The 22,091-nt window shown below is 43.6% G+C and overlaps 1 protein-coding gene across 2 annotated transcripts in view; it reads left to right on the top strand.

Moving 5' to 3' along the window:
- The first annotated feature begins 1,331 nt into the window (after nucleotides 1-1,331).
- Nucleotides 1,332-22,091, top strand: part of dennd1b (DENN/MADD domain containing 1B) — a 97,072-nt gene continuing 76,312 nt past the window's right edge. For both annotated transcript variants that reach the window (XM_076088247.1, XM_076088246.1), the window contains exons 1-3: nucleotides 1,332-1,773; nucleotides 2,368-2,432; nucleotides 21,307-21,350. In XM_076088247.1, coding sequence (XP_075944362.1) covers nucleotides 1,757-1,773; nucleotides 2,368-2,432; nucleotides 21,307-21,350 — 126 coding nt within the window. In that variant the 5' untranslated portion in view covers nucleotides 1,332-1,756. The remainder of the gene's footprint in view (nucleotides 1,774-2,367; nucleotides 2,433-21,306; nucleotides 21,351-22,091) is intronic.

The raw sequence follows: 22,091 nt of genomic DNA, 5'->3' as shown, positions 1-22,091 counted from the left end.
TGAGCAGCTCAGCAGTCGGGGGTTAAGGGCCGTGCTCAAAGGCACTTCAGTGGTGGTAATCAGGGAGGGGCAAGCAGTACTCTTTCACTCCCCCCCCCCCCCCCCCCCACCCACCCCCCACGGATCAAGCCGACAATCATCTAGTCATAAGCTCACCTCTCGAACCTTTAGGCTTTGCTCAAGTGCAGCTTGATGCTGGTTAATAAAAACGTGGGGTCAAAAGCCTGTTTCCACAATCTCTATACTTGTTTCTTTAATACAAGTGACCCATGTTTGATAAGCTGTGGTAATGGCCGGCTTTACCTGTTAACCAATTTGCTGTTGGGCTCCTATTGACCCCCAAACCCATACTGCCATCTGGGTTTGTATCCATATGTACCAACCTCCAAGTGCTCACAGCAGACAACATATGGCAGCTTTACTATTTGCTGAGAGACCCAGAGGACTCCTGTGCTGGAATAATATACCAGGTTGTCTGTGTGACAGTTTGTGGTGATTCAATTAAAGAGCTGCCAAAATCACACTGCACAATGCAATATTTAATAATGAAGATCTGAAAAGTATACAGGGGTCCTCTACAAGAGAGTGAGGATGGATGACCCACCTTAATCACGGTAGCCTACTTTAATAGTGCAAATCCCCTTACATGTTAAATGGTGATATCGCACAGTGAACCAGAGTTGCTTGCTTTGGGGTAACAGTGGATCAAATATTATTCTTCACGAGAAACATTCAGCTCTGCAGTTCCAGGTCGTTTTAGCTTCATTCCTCTCAAAATCAACTCATGGTTTTTATGGCCTGAAACTTTGCTGTTATGGTTCACTCTCACCTGTCGCCAGCTTTGTTCCAAGATGCGGCGCAAAAATACCTGCTCAGCAACAAACAGCAGAAAAAGTAAGCGTCTAACTGAACATCGTGGAGCATTCAGCTATTAAAGAGCCAGCTATTTCCCTTGTGGAGAACAACACATGGCTAAAAGGAGAGTGAATATTGAGCTTTAAGTTTGTCAGTGAGCCATGACCCCCAAATGAGTGCTACATTGTTGCTTGGTATCTTCAGAATGTTTAAATGGGCAACCGTTTACTGCCATGTTATCATGTTCACCATAACTACTTTATAAGGCCATGATATGTAGTGCTATGATGTGTTAGTAGGTTGTTCGTCAGCCCCCAAGTGGCAAAAAAAAACTTCTCAAATTTGAAGCCCTCACAAGGACCCCGGATGGTCCCAGGACCACACTTTGAGAACCACTGCTGAAGGCTACCGTTGCAACAATTACTGAAACTAATAATGCAGTCTCATAGGGAAAGGTTTATTTTTTATTATTTTTATCAGAAGCATGAATCACACGGCTCAGGTCTGCTGTGTGCATCACGCTGGTTACTCATTTTAAGTGGAAGAGAGAGAGATGCTCGCAGGCAGAAGCTGCAGCAAGGTGCTAATCCGACGCGCTGACGTCACCAAATCTTTGACAGCACTTCCTGGACTGGTGTTTGTTGTGGGAAATAAACGCCGTGGTGCTGAACCGGGGATTCAGGCTACGTTTAGCGGCAGAAGGACACGGCACGAAGTACTGCACCACCCCACCTACAAGCATGCCGTCGCGGGCATCTTTCGACCGGTGTCAGACAAGACAGACGAAGTGACGGCTGAGACTGAGGAAGGACGAAGGTGGACATATTCTCGGACAGCCCAGAGCAGAGCCACAGCAGAGCCGCCGACTGCACGGGAGTTGTCGCGATGTTGTAGCTAAACCATGGACTGCAGAATAAAGTAAGAGCGCCTCCGTTTAGTTTGATCTGCCGCTTCTTGACGTTCAGCGGTCGAGCTAACGGCTAATGCGTGGTCCCCCGTGCACGTAACGTTAACTCTGCGCCGATATGTGCGAAGGAATGTTCGGCCGTAACGTGAGCCATCTCCGACGGTGGATTTAACCGCCAGGCCAGCTGGCTCGACAGCATTCGGGTCAGTCTGTTGCTCTGTCTGTCTACCGACGGTTAGCTGACCACCAATTAGCAGCTCCGCTAGCCGAGCAGACAGCGTTAAATACGCTAAGTAGTGTGGACACGACACCGGTCCGGTCACCCCAAGTTTGTCCCAATATGTTATCGGAGATAAGAAAACGTATCACTACAAATCACACTCAGCATAGCGGTTATTGACATTGTCGGCTGTTGACAGTGTGACTCACGTAAAGTAGGGCAGGACCACTATATTATTAATACGATACTAATGTGATGGAATGCAATACAGTCTGTGTGTGTGTGTGTGTGTGTGTGTGTGAGAGACACACTTGTTGCCCATGCATGTGTGTATTACCAGCTGCCACTTATGTCCCCTGAGTAAACAGTGTTTTGTTCTTTACAGGGAATATCCAGACAGAACATTTGACCTGGTTGTACAGGTGGCATGTCCAGCATCTGAACATGAGGGTAGGTGGTGTCAGTATTTCCATTCATAATGTCAGTCTGTCAGCTGCTTGGTGAGACAAGTCAATGGAAAATGTTGGCTGAAACCTAAAAATAACATGCACAGTGCATATAGGTAGAGTTGAAAGATTACTCAATTCATTGATTATTTCCACAGAAAATGAGTTGAAAACAATATTGTGTAATTTTATAGGCCAAACATGCTCAGAATGAATTGATTCCATCATTGTTTCAATGCCGATTAAATATCTTTGAGATACAAGATGTTTGAAGACATCACCTTGCCCTCTATTAAAGTGTGATGAGCCTTTTTCACATTTACAGTCCAAAGGATGAATGTATTAATAGAGAAAGTAATTGACAGGTTAATTGATCATGACAATAATTTTTAGTTGCAGTCCTAAATAGAGCATAGTCATTAAAAAAAAAATAATTGTTACATCTATCGGGGCTGAAATACACAAGATAAGGGAAATGGAACAACAATACTTTCATATCCATGGTGTGAAGCTTACCCTCTCGCATTTAATTGTACTGACTCAGGATGGATGAATGTGTTTTGTCATTGATAATTGACTGGGCTTTGCTGTGTTGTAGAGGTCTTTTGCTGGTGGCCTACTAAATGATTAGTTGGTTGGCATAAAATCAATCGTCAGCAATTTTAATAACCAGTCAGTCAATTAAGTCATTCTTGGTTTCTAGCAGCTCAAAAGTGTAGGTTTCCTCACTTTTTTTTATTTTTTTGGGCAAAACATATGTGAAGATGTCACATGGGACATTTTTCTCGAGTTTCTTACGAAACAATGAATTAAAAAAAAAGCAGACAAGGGTGTTCAACAATGAAAATAGTTGCTAGTTGTGGCCCTGTAATCAATCCTTCATGCATGTTTGCCTGTTGTATGTTTTTGTCAGCCATGTGTTTGAAAAAAAGATGCTGATGTTTGTGAAACTACAGTAATTGTAAGGCTGTACAGCCAAGATGTCATTTGACATTAGCAGAAGTGTTTTTGCACAGTATTTTGAGTCAGACGGCGAGCGTCAGAGAGCGACACTGCATGACTGAGTCCAGTCTTGCACAACGAGGGCAATCATTATGTCTGTGGTGTTATTACGTGTGCTCCAGAGTTTACAGAAAAGGTCAACGCTGAGTTCATCTGTAAAAGTCAGAGAGTGTTGTACATTCTTCATTTATTTGACTGATTTTCCAGCCTGGACTATTCTGTTAAGCCTGACCGTAAGTTAACCAGCGCAGGCCTTTCTCTTGTAACCGTGACCCCACCGAGATTGTTTTAGAAAGATCACGCTTGGGTCAGCAAGCTGCATTAACTGCTGTTTGCAGTGGTCAAACATTCCAGCAGTGGTCGGCTGGGACAAAAAAGTGGTCAGACTATGGTTCGGGAAATGACTGTGGCCAAAGAGGAACAACACCGTACTCTACCTTTATGAATATGGGAAATGAAGTAACCTGTATCTCACATCAATATCCAGTGTCGCCCCATGAGTGAAATATCATGTAAAAACATTTTCACTGCACATTACACCGGCTGTCTTATTTTGCCCACTCAGTTTTGACGTTAAAGAGGTGTTATGTGGAGGGTTCACTCGCGCAGCTGCCGAGCTGACCGGAGTAGACCGAAAGTTGTCCTTGGATGTCGATCTGATATTCTAAACCAAACTCATAAACCACCGTCCTGCGCTATAATAACCGACTCCCCCCCCCCCCCCCACGTATGATCCGGGGTTAGCTTCATATCCGGACTGCTGCTCCCTGGAGCGCAGCTACAGAGCAACGTTTGCACACGCCTCGTCGTTTTGATTGAAGCGCTCTCTCTGCCCTGACTGCTGAGTCCTGATTGGACAGAAGAATGTCCCCGTGTAGGACGCTGTTATGATGTATGTGTACTGTCTGCCAGCAGAGGCTTAGCATTGTGGAGGATTTGTTATCGGAGTAGTTTCAGATGACCATTTGAGGAATGACTCACTTCTCTCTGAATCTGATCAATTTCCCATTTCTTTGACTTGGCTTTCGCTGCCATCTGCATAAAACGAAATGGTTCTTGAATGCTAAAACTGTGCTATCATTGCACTAGGCCTGACTGAAGGGGTTGGGTTGCAAACATTATACATCTACGCATGCATTGAGCACTAAAATTGGACCTGTCTTATAGCAAAGTATGCATTTGTCTCAATTCTGCGACGCTTACTTTTTGTCATGAGCTGGAAGGGTTAATGCTATGAGTCATAACGGAACAGCTTTGGCCAGCTATGAAACCTTCGCAGTCACTCACCACAAACAAGAGCTGTTTCTCCTACAGCCAAACATTAGGTACTTTGCCAAAAAAACCACCACTTCACATTCACACTTTATCTTCCCACTAACTCAGAGGCAAACAAACAAGAGTGCAACCGTGACAGACTATAATTAAATTGTCATAGCAACATGGCGTGGAGCGTTTGAGCATTTGGAGAAGCGGTGAAAGGTTTCAGCTTGTTCATAATTCTCATATCTCCGCCTTAACAGTTTAGTGAATACAAGTTTGATTTCAGATTGATTTTGGCTGCATTTTAGGTGTTGTGTTCTCCCTCTACCAGCGATGCAGTTTGTAACGGCGTGCTTTAACGTGACTGAGACTTTGTCCTCTTTTATTGACTGGAAAGCTTGCTGTGTGCACCGTTTTTTGCTGATACTGCATTACTGTTTTGCCGCTCTCACCACATCCTGGTTTTGCAGGTCTGAAATTAAATCCATGTGCGAAAGCATGGCAAGATACCATCGTAGTGTGGAGGGTAGTCCCCTTTTGTTTGTAGTAGCCATGAGCAAACTACAGAGAAACCTGTACTATAGTCATACAAATATAGCTTCGCCCTTTATATAGTTGGTCAGTGCGCCTATCCCCCAACTTTCCGTGTTAAGTGGTTTTCACATCTTCTGTAGTCACATAACACCCACATTCTAACAGACCGGCCTGCGATAAGTGTGAACGTTGTTTCATGGCGACCTTTTTAAACCGATAGATTGCTCACCCATTATAAAGTTAACATGTTGCACTTAACTCCAGAGCTTTAATATTTCTCTAAAGCCTGCATCTGAGTGCTGAATTATTATTACTAATGTTAGTAATTAACCAATAAGTAATTCATTTGAACTCATAAATATATCGACTGACAAAGAGCAAGATTAGAAACCCGGTTTCATCTCTCAAGGTGTCAGAGGCTGGAGCTCTGCAGAGCGCTGTGTGTTGGGAAGCGTAGTCTGAACCAGTGGTGCGGGCGTGGTGCTTACTTCGATGACTTCACCCAAACTGAAGAAAACATCTGTTGCTTTTCACACAACCAGTCCACTGTGGCTGCCTTCTCCTTCTGAAATATGTGTTACATGTAGAGTTTCACTCAATCCATCCCTGACCATGTAGATATCAACATGTTTTAAGAGAAAAACCAACAGTCTATTGTTTACTGATTTCTATTTTGTGTTGGTAAGGTCTAGGCCTTTTTGTTGTTCAGGCCTTGTTCAAGTGTCCTGCAAATGGTGTCCTTTGTCCTCCAGAAGAATATTTAACCAGCGACCGAGTGGGAGCGGCAGCTTTGAGTAACCGCATTGATGTTTTTTTTAAATTGATCTGTAACAAACCTTTAGCAAGGTTGTGCTGCAAAATAGGCCAATGTCCTGTCAATAGCATATCATTCTGTGTTTTGTAAGCCTCAAATGATGAATCCATTTTAATTAATAATAATTGATCATTACTATGGTGGCCAATTCATTGAAGGTCCCCTGTTGTTACTCATTTGGCATGTAGCAATGTGCTTTTCTACGCTGTGACAAGGGTGTGTATATGAAGCACTGAGTAGTTATATTTTACTCATTTACTCTGGCTCTCTACTAACATTACTACTACTCCACTGCTTGTTTTAGTTGTCACTAAAACGACTCACCTCAGTGAGTCCGCAACATGCCGTGAGTCGGTTTAGTTCATACGGAGGTTAGCCCTCTACGACGGCCGCAATAACAATGGTCCAGATAAAAATGGCCGCCGCTCTGACCATCCAGCTACGTTGATTTAAATGGGAATATCCGTTCAACTCCTATTCTATTTCTATGGTGAAACCTCAACTCGCTGTGTTTTGGTGACTGAAACTGAATGCAAACATAACTCAACATTTGCACTCTTTGTAATTAAGCATTGTTAATTATAGTCCAAAGGTGCAGTTGCCTATTCAGCACATTTTATCACTTGGACGATGGTCCAACGTAAAATCAATGCCGCTAAATGAAACTGTTCGTCTTTGCACTTTGTTGTGTGACGCTCTCACATTGTACCGCTTTGGCTGTTGAGTACGCTGCTGATAGCAAAGACTCATAAGATTCCTGAAGAGCCGTGATGTTCAGCCAACAGGGCCGTTCAACTACTCCGACTACCTTTCATCCCGCACATCAAGTCTGATTCACAGGCATCCAGATCCAGCTTATCCTACTGTGGTCAAGGAGAATACCATTTGTAAGTGTGTCGCTAAGAGCATGTTATTTAGGGTAATTAACTCTGCCAGTTTCTCAGTGTGTTCCCGTTGGACAAATTCCCAAGTATTACTCCCATGGGTAGGTCTGATTTTTATTTTTTTTTTCCTGTCTTTTGGCAAACACTTGTGCTAACAATATAACATCATTGGTACAGGTAAGAACAGAAATGCCCATCACATTCCAGATTTTGATTATAAAACAGAAATACAGAAATTTGATGAGAGCATCAACATTCCTCAAAAGAGGTGGTGCTGGGGGGGAAAAAAATACCACAAAAAGCTCACATCTACAATGGTGGCAGTGTTCAAATCTGGACTTGGCCCCACACTTCTAACCGTGGATGTGTTGATAGATGACAGACACTGGCCCTCTTTCCTCATGCAGGTCCACAGAGACCTGGCCTCCCTGTTCAGCCCGAGCTCAGTTCCGCTTAGCTCTCTTGGCTCGGTGCTCGGTGGATGCTCGGGCTGTGAGCGAGATGCCTGAGAGCGTGACTGGCATGCTAGCTACTAGCGGCCCTGGCTACATAAAGCCATATTGATGTGCTTCCAAGATGCTGCCAAAGCTAGCAGATGACGCTAATGCTGCCAAGGCAGTAGGTGGGGACAGATGCTACCTGTCCTCGCCCGCTCCCTGCAGCCAGATTGTTCGCAGTAACAAAGCAATAAACCTTAATAGATCAGTGTATCAATTTTACGGCAACATTCATGCTGCCGTTTAGGAAACGATTTACAGTTTAACAAAAAAACCAAAAACAGACCCTGGTTCTTCAGTGTGGTTTACTTTGCATGCTCTTTCTGTTAGCTTTCCCTTTTTCTGCGTGCCTCCCTCAGTTCAGACATGCAGGTCGGATGAATTGGGATAAATTGTCTGAATGTTTCCCCTGCCTTACGATATATAAACTGCCATTGGAAGATGGGTGAAAGCGCTTCTTGTTAACTTGTTTCCATCTCGTGTTTGTGCCTGTCAGTTGTTTATCATTGAGCATGCGCCTTTTTGTTGTTTGAGATAAGTGACAGGTTTGTCGTCTGCTTCAGTGTCTCACGATAGCTTCTCACTAGTAGTAAAAATATGGTGAAATGCACTTGGTTTGAGAACCAGAAAGCAATCGCATAGTAATATAGTAGACACATGTCTTCATTTGATTCACGTGGCCTGATAGCTTCACTTTGTCCAACTATGAAAAGTTTCTTTAGTTCTGTATCGTAGACCCGGAGGTCTCACAGTGTCACCTGCTGTTCGCTAGTTAGTTATCAGTCTGCTGTAGCCCCCTCAAGCAGCACCGGGATGTTCCTTTTTTTTTTTTTTTTTTCATTTGACTTTCACCCCTTCCCATTTCCACCCTTCGCATTCGTAGAGCAAAACTCCCGTGTAGTAGAACTTTTAGAAAAGGTTGAACGTTGACATTCTGCAAAATGTCATAATTGCTCCTTGACCCACGCTTTGTCGTTTTCTGCAGTCTGATTGGATTCCGGCTGCGCGTTGAGTTCATGGTGGGCTCACACTCAGACGGGAGGCCATTGGAGTACTAACAGATGCCATGGCAGCAAGGAGGGTGTTGATTGGTCATTAGAGGGGCCACACTCCTCCACTCACACTCCTGAGAGGACCTTGGGGTCTCACACTTTGTTTGTCTCACAACCCTTCTGCCTTTCTCTTTTGTCTCACCCATATGACTTTGCTAAATTGGCTCTTTCCACAGACTCCGATATCATCCAAGTCTTTGTTGTCTTTTGTTGGTTTCCTCTGAAGCGATTTGAGGAAGTCTCAACTTCCCTGCTATGGTATGGTAATGACCGCAGTGTGAGTGGACTTTGAGAAATCCCCTCCCACTCGATGCCAGTGTCTATAGGATCATGTCGGACCCACAGTCCAACATTTGGCAGCCTAACCTCGTTGCTTTTTTTGAATGCGATCAGGCTGGTGGTTGGTGTATATTAGGGACTATTTGTTTGTGTGTCGATACCCTTTTCTTTTGTGAACACTCTTAATGACATGACATGTTGAGACATTTGATGCTAATGTGGTGCAGTAAGCAGTACATGACTTTTGGAAGACTGCATCACCTGACGGGAGATCAGAACCACATTAAAAAGGTGTTTTAATGCTCAGGCTAGACATTGAAAAGACTGATTGAATGTGATTTTTTATTTTTTTTTAAATGGAATAAGCGACTTGAATATGTATGGATGGATTATGTTACATTCCTGAAAGAAAAGAAATAACTTCTGTCATTGACGTTACATTTATAGTATAGAACAGTTGCATGTTCACAGATCAAGACTATTCTGTTGTTTTGATTTGATGAGCAATGTGGATTCTCCCTCAAACTCTATGTTTCTCATCACAATCTTTCCTTTTGTACGACACCATAAGGTATCGCAGAAGAATTGTTGGCATTTCTGTTTTGGTTATCCAGATGACAACGTTGGCCATCTAGTGTTTGCTGCTTTTCTCAGCACTCCACAGCCTTGTTGGCTTTTGTTGGTGTCTGGAGTCATTTGTAGCTCCCCGCTCGCAGTCACTCATCCATTCAGTAGCTGTGTGGCGGCCTGCTGCTCGCTGGCTTTAGTTCCAGCTCTTTTTTTGGAGTTGGAAGCAAGTGTTTCAAGCAAATTTCATCCCAGCATGTCCTGTTTCAGATTATATGGTGGAAACTGAAACCATGACTCGGCATTGTTCAAGTTCACTTTAGGTCAGTGCAGGCCCACGACATGTGAGTTGTTACCCGGCTAAAGGCACCGAAGAAAGTCCAAGACAGAAGATGGATTTTCTTTTAAACAATCTCCGTTCTGTCTGGCAACAGCTGCCTTTTTCCACACATGCACTCACACTTCTTATATCCCGTTTCTACCCGTTCTTCTCCTCACATTGCAACTTTTTCCTTGTGATCACATGTTGTTTGCACAAACAAGGCGCAATCCTTCTTGCTCACTGTTTTGATTATCACTGGTTATGACGGGGACGGACAGGGAGAATAGAGCTGGAACCAGTCACTGGGACTTTTCAGGTGGTGCCATGTGACTTCACTACGTTCATGTTTTGGCTCACACACACCGATCACCAGCAGGACAGCTGTGAGTAGACTTCTCTGTTGTTTCGCAGAGTATTATTGGCCAGAGCATGAAGAACGGGGGCAAAATGAGACTGGGTGGGGCAGGGAGGGAGGAAGGGAGATGGGGGAGAGAGAGAGAGAGGATGAAGGGGGAGGTGGATATGCTGATGGCAGTAGTCTATAAACTGAGAGGTGAGATACCGAGGGGGTTGCTGGCTGAGCTTTCCCGCTCACTGACGCAGTGCTAAAACTCCAGGGGGGGGGGGGGGGCAAACTGCTTCTGTGTGTGATGACAGGTACATGTTTTAAGTGAATAGTGTGTGCGTTGTGCATGTACGGCCGTGCATGCGTGCGCACGGCTGCACGGATGTGTGCGTCTGTGCATGAGAAAGAGACACGGAGGCTGCGAGAGCTGCAGGAGGCTCATCTGAATTCACTAATGCTGCCAGACTGGGAGAACATGGAAAGACTTCTAGGCACCGATGCGCACATGCTATTTTTAGACTTCCCCTTTCCACGGCGAAAAAAAAGTGGGGAAAAGTAGGAACCCGATCAATGATTTCAAAATTTGATGATTTTGATGAATGCAGAAGAGTTTCATCACATCACCCCCCCCCCCCCCCCCCTGACTTGCAGCCTCACAGCATTGGTGGCTTGTTTTTATTTGTATGTGTGCGCTTTTGCTGTGCATCTTTTGTGTGATGGCAGATGAATTTATTCCCTTGTGAACTCTCTTAAGTTATGCCCCAGAGAGCTGTGGGAATTTCATGTGTTTAAAAATAAAAACCACGAAGCAAAGGCTAGGATAACGTCCAGCTGAATTTAGCTTCCAAAAAACCGGAAATGTCATCGTAAAGCTCGGCTCTTCTTCACATGTATCATGTCAAAGAATGACAATCGATGGCCAAGAGTACATGCGTTCAGCACAGCAGATGGCACAAGCATGTACAACCAAACACACACACGCATGCACACCCCCACGGACACACACACAAGTATTGTGAGTCAAACAATGATTGCCTGGTTCTTGTGCGTGTAATACCAATGTGGCCTAGTTTAGCCCCCAAATGAACAGGATTAATGTAGCTTTAGTGATGTTAATCTGTTGCTAGTCTGGCAAATTGGATTTCATCAACACAAAAAAAAAAGCTGTGCTCAAAAAAGATGTGACTTTAGACTGTCATATTGAGCAGGTTTTAAAATGACAGGATTTTAACAGGATTTGGGGGTTTACTCACTACTTATGATCGGCTCACTTCTCTTGTCGTGTGCAGTGGGAATGACTGCCATAGCCTCATTCATCAAGACACCACTCTCTCTGAGATGTTTCCTACAGGAACCGTTTAGTACTGTCTTCTGCCTGTCAAATGATTGTTTTTTTTGTATTGTAGTGTTGGCAAGTGACATGGTATAAAAGTATATAAAGGCGGAGATTAGAGTTACAAAGGATGGAGTCTCAGCTTGTGTTATGGTCTCACAGGGCTGCTGCCATGTTGACTGATGTACAATGACTCAAAAGATGAACGATGTAAAAGACAAATGTATTTTCCCTCGGCAATTAATGAAATCAACCTACTTATTGACATGATATGAGATCTGGTATCCTGACATCTAGACTGTTGTCCTTTTAGACCTTAATTTTTGTGGCCGAACCCAAGTCAAGCAGAACTAGAAGTACAAGCCTACTGTCTGTGCTGTCGTTTCAGCTTCTCTCCCCCTCTATTTACATGTCAACAGCTACGCCCCGAGGCTATGTCTCTCCATTCCATGTTGCCTAACACCACACAATTACTGTGAAGATGATGGCGTTTACATGCATGTAGTAGCCCTACTGGCCCTTAATTTGGGTTCTGGCCTATTTTTCAAGACGGAAAATATAGGTCAGTCTCGATGTCCTCGAGAATGTCTGAGATCATTTATCATTTCAAATCATATAATTCATTCAAAAGGTCTTTGTTTTCAGATAGATGGATATAAACACACACACACACACACATACACACACTTATGCCTCCCTCACATTAGGGCTGGGCAATATATTAATGTTATATCGCGACATGAGACGATGTCGTCTTGGATTTTGGATATGGTAATATGGAACACTTCCTGGTTTTAAAGGTTTTACAGTGAAGTGATGTATTTTTCTGAACTTACTAGACTGCTCTAGCTGTTTTAATATTTGCCTTCACCCGCATACTCATTCTATCCACATTACTGATGATTATTTATCTAAAACCTCATTGTGTAAATATTTTGTGAAAGCACCAAAAGTCAACCCTTCAATATTGTCACGATATATTGATATTGAGGAAGTTTATATATAAATACATATTGTGATATTTGATTCTCTCCATATCGCCCAGCAACTCGTCACCTTCCAATAAATCATCTACCTCCCAAACCTTTATATTGACTGAGAGTGTATTTCCTGAATGTGGAATCATTTCTGATTATCTTTCTCACTTGGAACTGGTTGAGATGAGACTGGGAGTTTAAATATTTAATACCCATTTCAGACTGACACATCGATGCAGGACGTACTTTTGTTTGTGGTCAGAGTGAACAGGCTAACATGCATCTTCCAACCGGGCCTCGGGATGTGCTTCTGACCAGGGTTGTACTGGTCCGCGCTGCCCAGCTTTCAAATCAAGTCCATTTTATTTCTATTGCCCAACATCACACATTTGCCTCGAGGGGCTTTACAATCTGTACAGCATACGACACCCTCTATCCTTAGACCCTTAAACGTGTTTGAGGACAAGGTACAGGGAATACTGCAGGATTACATTCAACCGTATTGTAGGAATTGGGTCAACTAATAGTTCTTCCAAACATTAATTTGTCTCTTTCAAATATCAGATATCTATTATGAAAAATAGATGGAAAGATCATGAACTTGAATCTCCAAAATAAACACAGCAACAACTGCTTTCATTGAACTCGACGACAATTCCACCCGTTTACAGTTTATATCAGGTCTAGTTAGTATATTTAGTTATTCGTCTGTTGACGGTAAATAAATTGCCAAAAAGTTTGATTGATACATATTTTAATATAATTTATCAAGCAAAAATGCCAAACATTAGCTGAGTTGGATACAGCATTAAAAGCTGTGACTTTGGGCTTGAGGGAAATTATGAAAAATAGAAATAATCGCTGTCAGTTGCAGCTCTAATTAGGTCTATTGTAACCAGCAGAACACTGGTTTAGCAGTGACGTCTATGAAACCACAGTTCTGAGTCCTGTGTGGATGTGGATGACAAGGAATTAAAGCTGTGACAGCAGTCTGGTGATTAATGGGTCCAATGCGGGTAGAACGTGTGTTTGTTAACCAACATCAAACAGTGTCTTGTGTGGGAAAGTGGGCGGAGCTCTGTTGACATGCGTCTTAGCCCAGTCCGGTCTGCTGAAGCGCTTGTTGACCAAGCTCACTTTTTCGAACTCCCAGAGAAAGCATGCTGATGAAGCAAAGTGAAATCGGCTTGTGTGAACATAAATATATTATTATACGCTTTGTCAGTTTGTCCAACAACTTTCAACCCTGGAGAAATGCAAAGGAATGATAATGGATGAACACTGGCTCAACTTTCTGAACTGCAAGGGCCCCTTTTCTCCAAATGACCCTTCCTTTAGAAACCTTCTGCTTGTTCTCCTGAAGCCAGTTACATTGTGTGTGTGTGTGTGTGTGTGTGTGTGTGTGTGTGTGTTTTAGTTTTTCTGTCAGTATTTCGTCCATCAGTCCTGCAGAGCATTGAGAGCCCTGTGAATGTGCTACGGCACTATTGTGCGCCTTTTTTAACGGATACAGACGTATTGTCATCGCTGTGGAAAGATTGACTGGCTGACTGACTGTCTGACTGAGAGCTGTCTGTCTGTCTGTCAGCCGTTTGCATGTGAACTTCAAATCACAGCTCGGCAGCACCAAGCATGTAGCCGCCAAAGGCAAGGCTTTACACTGTCATCAGCGCCACGCAGCTGCCTCTGGGTGCTGTGCCGTGTGACGTTAACCGAGATCGATCCTCTCCACACCTCAAGGAGCTGCTGTGCTGCACACGGTGTTTCCTCTGATGCTGCAACCAGCACCTCAAAGACTAGAGAAGGAACTCTACCCTGAGCATTGAGTGACAATGACCTGATCACCAGCGTACTTTAACTTTTGTAAGTTCCTAATTTGCTGCAAAGCGTCTTTCACGTTCATGAAACAAAGTACACTCGATACTAAGTTACACTCTTGGTCCCGGTTGTATTCATGCGTGAATATTAACTTCATAATAGAGTTATTGTTCATTCACTGTGCTTATATAGATGTTGTTTTTTTGACCGAGGCAGATGGTTGGACCATATGGAGAGAAGTATGTGATTATGTGAAGAAATGTTGGTATTTAAGGCGACAACCAGTGATGGAATCAGGACCATTAACCTGTGCTGTTGCATTCAAAGCATTCAAAGCTCTGCAGCCGACACCCTCCTCTTCCCCTTTCTGTTTGGAAATACATATCTGGGTCACGTCTCAGATTTCAGATTAGATCCCAGATTTTAGGGCACGTTACTGCGCTAATGTAAGCACTTGATTTTGTTCTTTGGCAGCAACTGAACACAATACAGTGAAGATGGAGACTAGTCTGTCAAGGGAGATACTGGTTTGTTTGTCTTAGCTTAGGAGTCTAACACCCCCCCCAACAAACATGCCGTCTGTGTGCCGTGTTGAAGATGCAGCCATGCGGAGCGGGTGTTTGACATAATGTTGGACCAGTATGGAATCTGACTGGGAATATCAGCGCTGATACGTGGTGATACACAGAGGCTGTCACAAAGGTTGCATCCATATGCTGTGCCACTCATTCGTGAAGCTGTGAAATTGGGTTGCATCCCAACTAGCCTGAAGACAGTATCACTTTCATTTCTCTCTTTCTCTCTCTCTCTCTCCACCCCTTCGCTTCCTCTCTCTCTCTCTCTCAGCTCATCCTTCTGAAGCAGTTTTCTGGGAAGACGGAACAATTAATGTGGCATTATTAGGGTCACATCATCTCCATTCAGCTCTTTCTTTCTTCTCCTTCCAGTGGCTGAGGCTGTTGTTTATCTTTTTTTCAGATGTAGCTGCAGAAATGGCTTAGAAATCCCCCAGGCCAACATCTCTCACATGTGAAGCCTGCCAGTTGGTTATTTCTTTTTTCCGTTGGCTGGTAAAGGAGGCTCTACCTTGGAGGTTGTTTTCTTTTTGTTTTATTCAAGTTTTCAAGCATTGGAATTAAAATGCATCTCTCTTAGACCAATGTGATAATGTATTTGCTAGTGCCTTTAAACAGGAAATGATATCCCCCTTTATAGTGTTTGTATTCATTTTGCATTACAGTTAATTTCTAGATACCAATTTAATGTCGAAGACAAATCTGTTGTAAGTTATTCCAGCTAGTTTTTAACTAACCTCAGGCTTTCACTCTTTCTGTCAGTGCCCAGTCCTCATTTGTACCAACACAGTGTGACCAATCAGTCCGAGTAAACTTAAGGACCATATCATCGACTAAGAAGTTTCTCTTCTTCCTCCTCTGCTCACTAAATCAGCATGAAATGTAATGCCATTTGCAGTGTGCAGTCTCAGGCTTGATAGGCAACAGGGGGAAAATCTTTTTTTAAACGTCTGTGAGTGTGTTTTCCTTTCTGCTGGCCTTTGAAAAACAATAATGCCAGTTAATCTGCTTACTCCTTTAATTGTGAGTGTAGGGGTTGGGCCTCCTCCCGGCCAGAATAAGGCTACTGATCCAGAAGTAAGGCGATGACCACCACAGTTATTCCTTCCTTTAGGTTTTTGCAACCCCCTTAGTCTTCTTTAGCCACCGCTCGTCTCCTCCCTCCTCCACCTCAGAGGGAAGAAAGCTCCTTGTTTCTGACAATAGACATTTTTTACCATATGTTGGCTTGACATCTTCATCAGGTTCACAGCAGGTTACCTTAGTTAACTTTCACTCCACTGCCTGATGGGATTTTCTCCCTCTGTTTCTCCAATCGGCCCAGGCTCAAAGTCTAGACGGCCTCCGAGGCAGGGTCCCTTCAGCCCCGTGTCCACAATGGCCGTATTGTGGATGCTTAGTAGCGGTAGCTTCCTCCCCGTTACAGCGAAACAGGCTAGCGCTAAAACAATGCTTTTGTCCGAGGGCGTACGAGGGGGGCCTAATCCACTACATACTGTGAAATAAATCTTCTCTCAGAGATGAGAGAGAGAGCGAGCGAGAGAAACGGAGTGAATGAAATCACTGCCAAGGAGGTTAGAGTGCAGCAGTTTAACCCCTGGCCAAGAAAGAGGGAGGAGAGGAGGCAAAGGGAGCGAGAGAAAGGAGGAACAAGGAGAGGCAGGCGCTACATCCCTTCATCTCCGGAGCTCGGATGGAGGAGAGGGGCTGCCGGTGGCTTTCACAGCCTCTCTGCTCACCAGAGAAGCTGCTGTTCACCATATGGGATTTGGCCTCTCTTAACAAACAGGCCCCCTATTCACTCGCAACACGCATTCAGTCGTTCATGGAGTAAGGTGAAAAAAGTGCTTTTTTTATTTTTTTTATGCCTTTAGAACATTGGATGGCCATGAGGGCTCGAAGTCTCTGTTTGATTCACATAGTATAGAGAATTATAAACTAGAGGCTTTCATCTAAATGTGTATTCACACTGGATTTGGGGTTAGGTCTTTTTGTGCTTTACTGAAATCTCTGTTTTAAAGCCAGAACTATGCATTCAGGCCACTGTTATTGAGCTGCTGAGGTGATCCTATAGAAGCACAGACGTAGGCCTCTCTCACTGTGGGTGTATTTCATGTTTATCATATGATTTTGCCAGTAGTTTCACAAAGGCTATTTTTATAAAGCTCTATGTCATTCAAAGTGAGTGAGTAAATAGTTTAACAACTTGCCGTGCGGCGCTGGGCAGCGCGAGGTTTCTGACACACTGGTGTTGGGCGCCAACTTTTTCATCCAGCCAGCAGCATTAGGGCAGCATTAGGAATGACATCCTCTGCCAACAGCTTCTTTTTAGCCTACTTGGAAATCCCAAGAAGCGTAGATGTATGCCAAAAGGACGATGCCAGCATTTTTCATTTTTTACCCTACTTGGAAGTGCCAGTACACATAGATTTATGCAGATAATAGAAGAAATAAGAGATGAAGGGGCAGGTTTATTTCTCCTCTTTCTCATGTTTCGCTGAACATATATCTTATTGATTTATTCTGTTTAATTCTATCACGCCTAATGATCCACCTGAGTAGATAGAAAGGAAGTGGTGCCAGTTGAGAGAGGCAGAGTTCTTCTGCCTCCCACTCTAAGGCAAGCCGTCCATTTCTTCCTCATCTCGTCCTTCCTCCTCCCACTCTTTCCCTGTTGCCCCGCTCTCAGTTCCCAACACCCTTCACCTATTAACCCTCCTTTCTCCTCGCTCACTCTTCTCATCCAACTTTTAAAGACCGGCGTCTCAGGAATAGGCAAAACATTGATTTTTTTCCCCCCCGTATCTACCACCACCACCTCCCTCTTCCCGGTATCTGTGTCACGGCTCAGGGGCTTCCTGCATGTTGCCCCCATCGTGACTGTTGGAGGTCAGCCACGCTTGAAGCCCTCAGAGATCAATGGACATGCTACTGTACAGTAAATATTCTGTAAACACGCATGTACGGCACACACATTTGTACACACACGCGTGCACTTTGCAAACAGAGACCAATGGTCACTCCGTGAGCTTTTTTTTGTTGTCACATTTGCCTCACCTCCATTTCCTGGGGTGTGAATGAAGGAATCTAACTGTGGAAAGGTGATTTCAATTCAATTCTCACCCATTGGATCTGTTTACACTTCACCAGGGTGAAAATGCTGTAGGTTGTTTTCCCCTTGTCAATGGTGTCGCATCAAATGTACTTGCTTTTATGCTGTTTGCAACAGCTCTTTATATATTTTGTCCACTATAGAAAATACAATAAGCACATTTTTTTTTTTTTTATCTTTTGCATTTTGGAGATAGGTGAGGCTGATGTCGAACAGATCAATGTTTCAGGATGGCAGGCCTAACAGAACATGGTTTTCGAGACAGAAGTATGGACAAGTCAGCAGCAGGCAATGTAGGCAGGCGTATGAAAGAGCGTTCGGTTGGTATCGGAAACATGTCAAAAGCTACGATGCATATTGGCATTTGTCAAACCTGACCCTGTGAGCAAGCCAAACCCATTCATACAAGGCCCTTTGTAAAAGCCACAGCCGGAGTTTTGAAAATGCAAGATCCCGAAAAATCAAAAATTCCAGATGCTGCAGACAGAAATGTGTCTGCTGTGAACTCACGGCTTGCAAAACAAGTAATGACACATTTTGAAGACATTTAAATTGAGAAAATTACAAGCATAGTTTTTTGCACCTGAAAAGAAAATGGATTAGTACATTATTTTATTGCATATGTCACAGTTGACAGTTGCAATATTCAGAAATAAATTTTTTTGGCAGATGCTGTGGAGCTCTAGTGTGTGTGTGTGTGTGTGTATTTTAAAGAATGGGAGGGTGGATTAACCGGTGTAGGATCTGTCATGGTGACATTTGTGTCCCCTGGCAGAGCAGCAGGGGTCCTCTTCACCTCTGTAACCTTCAACTTTCAGCCTTAACCCCCTTCAGGCCCCCTCTTGAGTCCACCACACGCCTAGCACATCCGAACGGGAGGGGCGTATTAATGCAAAATAGTGGGAAAAATAAGAGAGGGGGGTGCAGAAGAGAAGAGGACACAGAGCTGCAGGGGAGGGCGGGATGAAGAGCAAGAAAGGTTGTGGAAGAAATACAAAAAAACGCGTCAAGCATGGGAAAGAGAGGCGAGAAGGAGGAGTGTAAATGACTGGGGGGGGGGGGGGGATAGTAGGCAAAATGATAGGCAGAGGAATTTGGAGGTGGAGCAGAACGGAAACAATAAGATGGAAAGGAACCGCACAGGATGCAGAGGAAAGAGGAAGGTGTAAATGATAAAGGAAGGTGTTGGGTGGTGCTCTGAAGTTCTTGCATGTCCTCAACTCAATGTCTTCTGCCTCTTTATTCATGACTCTCTCTCTCTCTAGCTCTACACCCCTCTCCTCTGTGTGACTCAATTGAATATACTCAAGTCCACAAAATGTTTTGTAAAGGACATCATCTTACATTATTCTACTCGTAGAGCTTTCATACATGGCGTACAAGCCCCCAAAGAAGGACCGTCTCGTTTTTTGTTTATTTTTCTGTTCATACATACACAAAAAGTTTCATACTTTGGGGTTTTTGACCTGGTAAATATAATAATTTATTCTCTATTCATATCATCTTTTATTGTTCAACTTATCCAAACTATTATCAGCCGTGTCAGAAAATCAGAGTCCTAAAGCGGCTACCCTTAAATGTGGGTCATCAAGCTATTATTATTATTATTATTAATAAATAAAGAGCATACAGCTACCTGTAAATTCACCTGTGCTTTTCCTGCATGACGAGTCAAAATGTCTGCTGTGAAAAAAGGTCTTTTGGCACATATGTGTCGCAGCTATCGGACCTTTCAACAAGGTGTCCATCAGCTCAGCCATGGACATGGACACTGACAAAGTAGGACCCCTCACCCTCGTGTCTTCCTGTCCCTTTTCTTCTGTCCTGTACCACACTCCAGCAGCAGTTCCCATCCTCTCACCCAGTAAATCAGCATAAAATAGCCCGAACTGTGGCCAATCATATGGGTAGGCAGGAAGGAGGTGCCGCTCTTTTCAAGATGGGGCCCATGAAATTATCCAACAGGATTATGTAAGGCATGATGGATTCTGCTGCGTTTGTCCATTGTGGGCTTCTCTCTCTCCCCGGCAGCCTGGTGTGTTAGCCATGAAGCTATACTCCACGCATTGTGTGTTATTCTGCATGTCCTCTTTATTGAGGGTGGGGGGAGGGGGTCCTCCTCTGCTCCGGCTTCATAAATGTTTCCATTAATCTTTTTGGACATATGCGTAGGGCAGGATCACACCCAAATTTAGCCTGCGCTAAAATGGTCATGCATCTTTTTAATTAAGGGACAAGGGACGTAATCGGCCTGTCGTACCTGTTGAACTCACAGCTCTTGTTTTTCCTGCAGTATCTATGCAATCAAAAGGTTTTGGTCCCTGACAGTGAAGCTGGCATGCGAGAGCTCATCTCTTCGAACCCTCGCTGTTCCTGCCGAGGTCACAGGGTGACCGTGGAGCTGTGGAAGCCATGTTTACCAGAGACCCCTGTGTTCAGCCTATTGCTTCCTTTCAAACACGTGGTAGAAGCCTGTGAGAAGAGGCTCATGTTTTGGTTTGGAAATACGCTTAAAGAGTGACAGTAATGCAAATGGATAAATAGCAAGAATGGTTATTTTGTGCAGTTTGGTATTTTTTTTGTCATGTGTGATTGTACCCACTGTATTTTCAAACTATTAGTACAAAGAGAATAATACTGATGTATTTCTTGTACTCTCTGTCTTAATCATTTACATAAAACATTAATCTGTTTTACATTCTGAATGTCTTTTGAAGCACACTCTTTAAACAAGAATGCCCATTCAAGGTCGGCTAGGACTGCAACTAGTCATTATTTTACTGTTGATTAATCTTCAGTTCTCCTTTTGATTAATTAGTAAGTAGTCTAAAAAAATGTCAAAAAGACAAATACCCATCAAAGCAACACGTTTAATCTTAAAATGTCTTATTTAATCTGATCAGCAGCCTCACGTATTTGATTTATAATGGCACGTGTGAAGCTTTTGAACACAACTAATGCTCTGTATTTACACTTCATTACTGACCGAACTGTTAATTGACTAAATCTGAATTGGTACGTTTCTCTTTGCTAATCTCGCAGCACTGATGTTATTTTACTGGAGAGAAGAAACCAATCACAAACCTCTGTTACAATGTTCAACCTTTTTAGCTTAGGTTTCACATCTCTCCAGCAAACAGCGAGGCTTGTATCAATTTAGGAATAATTAAGCAAATAAACTAGAGTATGTGTTGATGTGACTTTCTTAAACGTGCATGATTTGGTAATAGAAGCTATCATATCTACACTGAGAATATAGATTAGCATATTTACAGCACATACCTCCTAGACACACTCTCTCTCTTGTCTTTCACTGTGCACCGCTCTGCATGTGTGTGTAAGTGAGTATATAAGTGTGTGTGTGTGTGTGTGTGTGCGCGCACACAGACTCGCAGCAGCCACCCTTGCCCCCACCCCTCTCATTAATATGTATGTGTTCTGAGGCAGCTAGCGAAGACGGTGTGTTTCTCACCCGCTGATTAATGCTGTCTGTCAATTACCTCTAGATCCAACCGTGCTGTGGAGCTTCCCCCAGGACCACACCGACCAGGTTGGAACACACTCTGCTTTTTCATTCTTTCCTCTCTCTCTTCCTCTCTCTCTCGCTCTCTCTCTCCCCAAATCTCTCTCACTAGTTCACCGTTATAGACAACCTCTACCTCCTCCTCCTCTCCCATCTCCTTTCCTTACCTAATGCCCTCACTCACCCTGCCATCCTGTGGTACCCCCCCCCTCCCCCCCCCCTCCAACACCTATCACCACCACTCTCCTCCTCATCCCTATCAGTGCTCTCTCTCTTTCTCTTTCTCTCTCTCTCCTCCTCCCCTGTCTCCCTCTGTCTCATTGTACGTCTGTTGCTGGTAATGAAAAGCAGTGAGCAGGTCTTCAATAACCGCCGAATCAGTAATTATCATGCAACCGTGACAGGAATGCACACCTCTGTTTTCTCCTTTCTCTCTTTGCATCTCTTGCTTTCTCTCTCATTGTGCTACTGTGTCTGCCTCCCATTGTTTCACATGTATAGCGTTATCGCGTTCATTTTCAATCTGAACGCCAAATCTGCAGCTGTTTTGCAATACTTTTTTGGAACACCGTGTTCCTCCTAAAGCAGTCAGTGGTAAGTATTGCAGGGTTGTGTACACCTCAGCGTCACATATTGTTTTTAAATCTTTGTTTATCATTTGTATTGATTATCATAACATTGGAAAACATTGTTAATATAAAGTTAAGAAACACAAGCACAGACAGAAGCCAAATTCCTGAAACCACTTTATTTAGAGATAAAACTGAA

Source organism: Anarhichas minor, unplaced genomic scaffold (genome assembly GCF_050575085.1).
Source record: "Anarhichas minor isolate MPS153535 unplaced genomic scaffold, ASM5057508v1 ptg000010l, whole genome shotgun sequence".
Classification (NCBI taxonomy): Eukaryota; Metazoa; Chordata; class Actinopteri; order Perciformes; family Anarhichadidae; genus Anarhichas; species Anarhichas minor.
This window is presented reverse-complemented; position numbering and strand designations above follow the sequence as displayed.